Genomic DNA, 9007 nt, shown 5'->3' on the forward strand with positions numbered 1-9007 from the left:
GTAATAGTAATAGTAATAGTAATAATAATAATAGTAATAATAATAATGATGATAACAATAATAATAATAATAATAATAATAATAATAACAATAATAATAATAAAAGAAACACAAAAAATGAATTATAATGCAATTCTGTGTACGTATATTTGTACGTGAGCGTGTGTCTGTCACCACGTGCGTCGTGCACCCGACCGATATCAAATATTTTAGAAATCCGAATTTATCTCTTTTTTTTTTTTTTTTTTTCAATTTAACGACAGTGCATTTTTAATGTGCGTTTTTTGAATCGAATGAATTGAAACGTTAACTGTATTTTTGTAGTCAGAGAAAGAAAACGTGAGGTGAATCGGTACATGCGAATCATTGTAAACGTGCATTCAACCACTGTAATTAAAGTGGAGGATCGTATTGAGCATTCTTGATCGAACGATCGACAGAAAGAAATATTGAAACGATATAATAATACAATAGATTTAAATTTATCTTTTATTTTTGCAAAGAAAAAAAAGTGCAATCAATAATATTAGAATCAATTAATAATAATGTTTCATTTCTTTCCATTGCACAAATTTTTTTTTTTACTTTTTAATGATAAAAATAATTAACATTCATTTTTTTTTTAACAATAAATAAATTTGATATTTTGAATTTAACGTTATATAGCATTGATTATTAACTTAAAAACGAATACAGAATATTTAATATAAATACATATTACGAATCGTTAAATAATAAGATAATAATCGTCTTCGGATCGATCAAGAGTAATTTTGAATATAATTTTTAATACGAAACATGCGACGTGCTCGCGATTTAATTTACTCTTAGAGTTAAAACTTTCTTGCGCAGTGTCAATGTCTATTTGTCTATGCCACACGCTGTCAAAAACGATCGTATAATATATTTATTAACGCCACCTTCTCTTTTTATACGATATACTATTAAAAAATTTCAAACAAATCAAATAAATCAAAAAAAAAAAATCACCAATTATTATCTAAAAACTTAAATGAATTTTAAATACAACAAATGAATTTTAAATACACGTGGCATAAACGATCAGTGCATGTAACCTAACGCAAGAAAACGTCCGGAAAGGTTCATGCCTGGTGACCAGCGTGCGGCGATCAACGAACGCAAGAGACCTCTACGAACGTACCAGGGACATATTACTAGATTACTTCCTCTAATGGATTCTAAACGAACTATTACGACAGAAAAAGTAAAATCGAAACGAGGACTCGTAGATAAGAAGCGATTAAATTTGGCCAATGGCCAAAAAGGGGAGAAAAGAGGTATCAAGTGCTATTCGAAATAAGCGGACAGAAGAAAATAAAAGCATTCGAGCTCGAGTGACAAGTGAGAAGTAAGAATAAAAGAACAAACATTAACAATAAATAAAAGAGAAGAAAAGGCGGGTAGAGAAGATTATAGGTGAGGTAGAAGTGACGTGATTACCGATGCACACAACACGCGCTATTGCTCACCAATTGGGCGCAGTACGGCACCTGCAAGGATACCCATCGTTAGGCTAGTCAGGTTAGACATTCACGGCTGATGTGTATTTATGTTATGAAATGATATGAGATTAAGAATTTCGCAGCATGATTACACAACACTCCGTTCGCTCTTTCTATGTTAATTATCTTATTTTAACACATCAGCCCATCTCTCCTCGTCGATTTATTTCATATATTCATATTTAAACGTATGTCTGACTTAATTATTTTTTGCTCTTTGAAAATTTGTTTATAGATTCTATGTTACTTTTTTTTCCTTTTTATTAATTCATTTATTTATTTTTTTAATAATTTCCTCATTCTACAATTTTATAATTTACCAAAACAGATTAAAAATTTATTTAAAAATATTAATATTATCAATATTTTTGCTATTGATTCTGTTTTCCTTTTGTTATGTAAAATAGATTATAATAAATTGACGAGGTCGAGGTCATGCTACGCTTAGTTGTAAATGAAATCGAATTGAAAATTAGTCGTTATTAGGCGAATATACGTACTGAACACGATCCATGCAGGGCCGACCCGAAGCAATAAGAGTTTTTTAACTCGAATCATATGAAAAATAGATCAATATTGATCAGAGTTTTACGTTTTGCGCGCATGATTTCGGTTGGTACTACGCGGCAGTGTTCAAAAAAAGTTTATACGATATGTAAATGATCACCGTGATATGTGAAAATCTAACGATACGATAACTTACGATTTACCCATATAATACTTATTTTTCTTGATTTTCGTTCAAGCTATTTAATATCTGATTCATACAAGTGAGCAAGGGTTAAAACGAAAAAAGAGAGTATAATAATTATACAATTGATTAAATAAAAATTACTACAAAATAATAATAATAATAATAATAATGATTACAACGATAACAGTTAATTAATAAACGGCTTTCGTTTCTACGTTACGTACAATACGTGATTATTTTGATCACGAATAAACATGCATATTAAATACACATATGAATATACGGTGCCGAATTAGAAATGTCGTCTTTCTTACTTAAAGTGAAAGATTAATAGTATAATAATAATAATCATAATAATAACAATAATAATAATAATAATAATAATAACAATAATGAACACTGCCGCGTGCAAGGCAGCTAACGAAAAAACATTGCACATAATAGTCTACACTAACTTAGGGACGCCCCTGAACGTATCTCGTACGCTAGTAATTGATAAAACAGATATCCGAGTTGAAATAATTTACAAGTGGTGAATACAGCATCAGATAATTTGCATAATATTAGCACGACGCAATGGTAGCTCACGCCGAGAGAACATATTTCTAAATAAGTTTAATTTAATCCAAGACTTCAGCCTTTGAAGCAGGTTATCTGTAATTCTTAATATATATACTATATTAAATTTGATTAGATTCGATTGATTCGAATAGATTTTAATTATTAAACTATAAATGAGTGTTAATCAGTTTTAAGTACTCTAATGCCAACTTAAGTCTAGCTTAATTCTATTCTATGCTTAAATTTTATTCTAAAAAAATGTTAAGGTTAAATTATGTTTCAACTACTTGAAATTTTAAATCAATTCATTCTAAATTTTATATTGTTATCATTCTAAATTATTCTAATCAATCTGATGATTATGTGAAGTAAAACTATACTATGTGTATAAGTGAGATTATATGATTCAGTCAGTCATCATTCATATGTACTTCAAAGACTTTAAAGAAAATAGAATTTTGAAATAGAATTTAATTTCAAGTTTTCTCTCAGCGTATAAAGAATAAAATTTTAGCGCAATTAGGCTTGCAAAAAGTTGACTCGCGTTATACACACCGCAAATAATGGCATACTGGAAATAAATGATAGTCAATATATGTATAGGTACCTTGTATTATACGAGGGTTACCTACTAATACGATAAAAAAATGACAGTGAGACGAAAACAAAGAGAAAAAAAAAAAAATGATAAAAAAAATAAATTTATATGTAAATGTGTGTGATTTTAGTTAAACATGTGGCGGATAATTTATTATAAGTTAAAGAAGATCGTATAATAGTTATTATTTTCAATAGTTTTCAAATTATTTACAAAAAGTTAGTAAATTATTTATAAAAAAGAAATACAAATATTATATTATAAATACAAAAAGTTAATAAAATATCATTTTTTAATTAATTCAAAAATTTCAATAGATACAATTACATTTACAATTAAATAATTAATACATATGTTAAATAATTACATGAATGCTAATAACTATTTATACAGAATGCAAATAATGTTAAATTAATGTTTACTTCAGAATTTGAAGTCATCGCAATTAAAGCTTATGGAAATATAGATAAAATTATTTCAAGTACAATATTAATCCGCCACATGTATTATGTAAATATATAAATGTATTTTAAATGATCGCTTCCCGCACAGCAACTGGTCGCACCTCGTAGGAACACAGTAAACGTAATTGATCAGACGCAGGACAGATCCACGGCTAAATGAAGGCGATATTTAGTTTTTTTTATTTATTTACTGACCTTGAATATCTTGATTTCATGTGAAAAGAGAACACGATAAAAAGAAATTCTTTTCTAACATTTATCTATGTTATAAACAAGTGTTATTAGATAACAATTTATTACAAATATGAATATATCTTGTTTCATCAGCATAAAGAAATTAGAAAAAGAATATTCTGCTAAAAAATGATTATACATTATTAATTTTAAAATCTATTGTTTAAGGCACAGTTTCTCCATAACGATTCGTGTCTCTCTTTCCTCACGAACCCCCCTATCTTATTCGTATCTTGTGAGACGAATGACTCTGCGGTCCCCCGATGTTACCACAGCCGGACATCCTTCTTACCTTGCACTCGCACGTGGTGCACTTGTCATGAGGATCCTGCCAGGAGCTGCCACTCTCGTGAATAATTCCAGAATAGCTGCAAGGTTGTGGCCTAGTTAATATCGAGAGAGAGGTGTCATTTCCAAACGTTTCTCTCGCGCAGGGATCGTCTTCACAACGAGGACAACAATCCCCATCCTCTGTCACAGGGTTTGAGCAAGTCACTGGTGGACATTCCATTTGCCAGCAGTCTACCTCGCCGTACTGAAATAAATCATGTGATAATTCTAAACACTTCAAATTATAAAAAAGCCTAAATCTTTAAATATGATTATTAAAAATAATATCTAATTTTTTTTTAGAATTTTTTTTTAGAATTTAATTTTTTATAAAACGTAAAAGATAAAACTTTATGATCCAGATCACTTATTTTTGAATAATAATTTTGTTCCGAATATAAAAAAACTCGCTCAGAATCGCTCAGAAATAGTAACGATATTATTTTATAATTAAGATAATGATTTCGAATAAATATAAACATTTATGGTTTTCATTTTCACGAAAGATAATTGCTTATTGCGGATCAAGATTGTTTGAATAATATATTCTATTTAGCAATAATTAGATCATAGAAGATTAAAAATGGATGTTATTAAAAAAAAATGAAATCGATCATATAATTTTTATTAGTGCCATTACCAGGCATTCACAAGTCTGACATTGATATATCCATCGTTCGCCACTTCTGAAGACTAGATGATGAAGTTCTTGATGCCTACAGGAAGCCGCAGGATCACATTGGGGACAACACTTATCCCGATGACTTCCCGGAGCGCTGCAATCGCAAATCGGGTCCCTACATGTAACAACACCATCTTTGCAAGTGCATCTCCTACAGGGATTTTCGGCTGGTGCTAGAGTTTCTCCGTTTTTCACTTCTTGATTTTCGAACCAGCAACCTATTAACCATACAATATCTTTACTTCTCCCTTATAAATATTTTTCTAAACCATTAAAATTCGATAATGGAAAAATCCCTAGAATTATAATGTAAAAATATATACTTACTCAGTCTACATTCCTCCATAGTACTGTTTTCCTCTTGAAGCGGGCAAATACATTCATAACCACCCTCGGTATTGACACACTTAGCGCTAGGATGACAGGTATGCCTCCTCTCGATCGTTTGGTCATTGCACTCATCGATATCGAGACATTGTGTACCCTGAGTACTATCATGGAGGGCGCTTCTGTAACCCGGTTTACAACGACAATAATACCAACCGGGCATATTGAAACACGTTGATGATTGATGACACCGATGCAAATCACTCGCACACTCGTCCAAATCTAATTCACAACTATTGCCTATGTAGCCACGCCGACAGGAACACCTTCCCGGCGCCACGCATTCACCGCCATTTTGACAGGTTTGATTGCAAACAGCTAAAGAAGTTGAACAAAAAATTTTTTAATTTAAAACAACAGGAAGACGGAATTAGGACATGAGAAAAACATCATAGAGAATAAACATACGTTTGCATGTGTAACCATCGCCAGTGTAGCCATCTTCACAGATGCAATAGTAACTTCCTGCTGTGTTCACGCAGGTGGCGTGCTCATCGCACGCATGATGACCAGTCGCACACTCGTCTAACTCGGCGCAGTTGAATTTGTCTACTCTGTGGTAACCCGGAAGACACTCGCACGTGTAAGAGCCATTCACGTTCACACATTTAGTGTTCGCGTTACAATGGTGCCCCTCGGAGCCACCTTGCTGTTTGCATTCATCTATGTCTGTGACGTATTTAATCAATTATTTTAAATTAATTTACTTTAATAGAAAGACCCTCAAATGATCTGAATAACCAATCAATTCTATACTATATAGATAAAACTAAATAACATTTTATTTAAGGTCATTTGAAGGTCAAAATATACATTCTACTAAAATAAATAGAACGACGAGAATAATTTTTAAAGTGTAAAAATATAATTTTAGAAAAAAAAAATGTATTTATTTCTATCACATAATTGCCAAAACCATCTTTGTTTTAAATTCATTTAAATAATTATTATTTCACGAATCTAAAACGATTATCTATAAACAAATCGATTTGAATTTAAATATTATGGAAACATGAACACACACATTACTAATTTTGGTAATGACAATCACGGAAAATTTATTTCTTTGATATGACTATCGATAAAATCACGGATGAACAAACACATGCTATATGATTATGTGTGTACTAACATCGATCTTCTATATATTTAACGATGAAGGGTCGACCGACGGAAATATCACGATCGCCATCTCAGTGGATTTAATTGAATTAAAGGCTATTAAATATCGACGCAAAGAAAAAAGAGAAGAAAAGACACACAAAAAAGAGAGAGGGCAAAGTTAGAGAAGCATTAGGTACCGTGACAGTTATGACCGTCCCCCTGGAAACCGATATCGCAATGGCAGGCGTACGTTGTCTGCAGATTCAGGCAGGACGCATTAGCATGACACTTGTGGCCCTTCGCACAGTAGTCCACCCCTGGTTAAATTGGGTTAGCCAGGAAAATGCAGAGATGGTTAGAAAATTTAATTATTAGCGTTGGATCAAATGGTTAGAATTTGTTTTTTTCTTGGTTTAGATATTGCTTGGCTGCCATGCCATTTAGGATATGAATATTGTATATTATAGCAGAAAAGAGGAAATTTTGCCTAGGGATTTTTTAATGTGAGTACCATAAAATGGCATGCATCGTTCTTATCATTTGTAATTAAAGAATTTTAGTAATAAATGACGATTGAATCATAATATCGAATCCAGCCCTTAGCAAAATTTTGCTTAATATATATAAAAAATATATATTTGAATTAAAAAACTTATGACAAATTGAATAGATTTAGTATATTAAAATCTCTTAAGATTTTTGCCATGGGTTGTATAATCAATTATGGTTAATTATTATACAGTTTAAGCACGATTCTATAAATGATTTTTTTTTCAAAATATTAAAATTAATAATACTTAATGATTATTAAGCTATCAAATATTATCGTCATACGTATGAACGATTGCGATTCACTCTCAATTGAACGTATTCTTGTAAACATCGAAGAAGATTAATCACGATAATGAATATCACAAAATATTTAGTGATTTGAAGTATGCTTCTATAAATAACCATACCCGGACAGAACTTGCAGCATTCTTCGGCTACGCTGATCTGCTCGCTCGGTGGACAGGGCAATGGCGGACATCTTGTTTCAGTGTCGAATCTCTGGCAAGTGAAGCTGCCATCGAAACAGTCGCATTCTACGCACTGTTTCGGCGAAACTTTCTCACCGTGATCGTAAATTACTCCGTGCAAATAACATTGCTCTGAAGGCAATTATTGATCATATAATATTAATATTAATAATTGACATATAACATAATTAGAAAAAAATTTGGAAAATGTTTTCAAATTATTTTTAAAATCAATCACTAGATAAAGATTAAGCTTTCTTCTTTTTATCCTCTGATTTAAATTACACACAATTTAAGATTATAATTTTTAATTTAAAAAAGTAATATGATACTTACTTAAACATATAGGACAACATTGTCCTTGAGGAATGACAGGATTCTTGCAGGTTACAGGCGCACAGGGTGTCGGTCTGCACTCAATCTCCCCATGAACGCAGGAACACTGTTGGCAACCCTTTTCCCAGGTCGCACCATCCTCGTGAACGGTGCCATTTGCCCTGCACGACTTTTGGCACTCGCACTCCTCCACTTTGCTTATCCTGCCCTCTGCAGCGGCTAGCTAAAAGGAAGGATGGGAATGAGAGAAAACCAAAGTTATCTAGTTACTTTTCAAAATCGTATTCTTTTATATATATATAATGATTAGAAACTTGACCAAAAGACAAAAAGTAAATCGAACCTGGTGAAGAGATATACTCACCCTACGCGTGAGCTCGTTGAGATTATGCATCAGCTGTTCCACTGTGTTTTGTAATATAGAAAATTGACCGCAAGTGGGACAAGACGAATCAAGTTGGGGACATTGGGAAAGGTAGCCATGGGGGCCTGGTATCAGCTTCACATCCTGCAAAGCACCCTGTGGCGCGAAAATCGTACGAACTTATCTCAGTTGATTAAAATTTCGAATTCTTAAAAAGATTATAATCACGTTCCATTTTTCTTTTTTCCTTTTTTTTTTCTTTTTTTATAATCAAATATTAATATTTTGCTAAAAAGAGAAATAAGATAAAGAAAGATTAAGAAGAGGAGATCGTACCTTAAAGAGAAAGTGCCTGACATTTCTCTGGCCAACCCAGAGTTGTAATTGTGGCAAAGTGAAATTGGTGTCAGGTGGCCCAGGCCTAAGTAACCGCCTGTATAAAGGATGACAGTCGACGAGCAGCTCGACCTGCGAGCCGCTTACACTCAGGGCGACCCTGTGCCAAGCGCCATCGGCCAGACGAAAAGGGAACGCCTCCACGTGGACACTACCGTCCCGGCGTGATACATAATGCAGTCGAAGTTCGTCTTTACGGCCGCTGCTCTGCAGCTCCAAATATCTGAATACATTTTGAATACATATTGAAAAAAAATTTTTCTAAGTTAATAATTAATAATTTCACAAGTTTTCAATTAAATTTAAAATTATTAA

The 9007-nt window shown here is 32.3% G+C and overlaps 1 protein-coding gene across 1 annotated transcript in view; it reads right to left on the minus strand.

Moving 5' to 3' along the window:
• LOC102674657 (protein kinase C-binding protein NELL1-like) overlaps positions 1-9007 on the minus strand; it is a 69131-nt gene that overhangs the window by 3522 nt on the left and 56602 nt on the right. Inside the window, exons 4-13 of the mRNA XM_031512585.1 lie at positions 8633-8915; positions 8297-8452; positions 7933-8155; positions 7537-7728; positions 6775-6894; positions 5882-6142; positions 5414-5791; positions 5045-5304; positions 4367-4609; positions 1491-1511 (exon numbers count right to left, since the gene is read on the minus strand). Coding sequence (XP_031368445.1) covers positions 1491-1511; positions 4367-4609; positions 5045-5304; positions 5414-5791; positions 5882-6142; positions 6775-6894; positions 7537-7728; positions 7933-8155; positions 8297-8326 — 1728 coding nt within the window. The 5' untranslated portion in view covers positions 8327-8452; positions 8633-8915. The remainder of the gene's footprint in view (positions 1-1490; positions 1512-4366; positions 4610-5044; positions 5305-5413; positions 5792-5881; positions 6143-6774; positions 6895-7536; positions 7729-7932; positions 8156-8296; positions 8453-8632; positions 8916-9007) is intronic.

Source organism: Apis dorsata, unplaced genomic scaffold (assembly GCF_000469605.1).
Source record: "Apis dorsata unplaced genomic scaffold, Apis dorsata 1.3 scaffold_473, whole genome shotgun sequence".
NCBI lineage: Eukaryota > Metazoa > Arthropoda > Insecta > Hymenoptera > Apidae > Apis > Apis dorsata.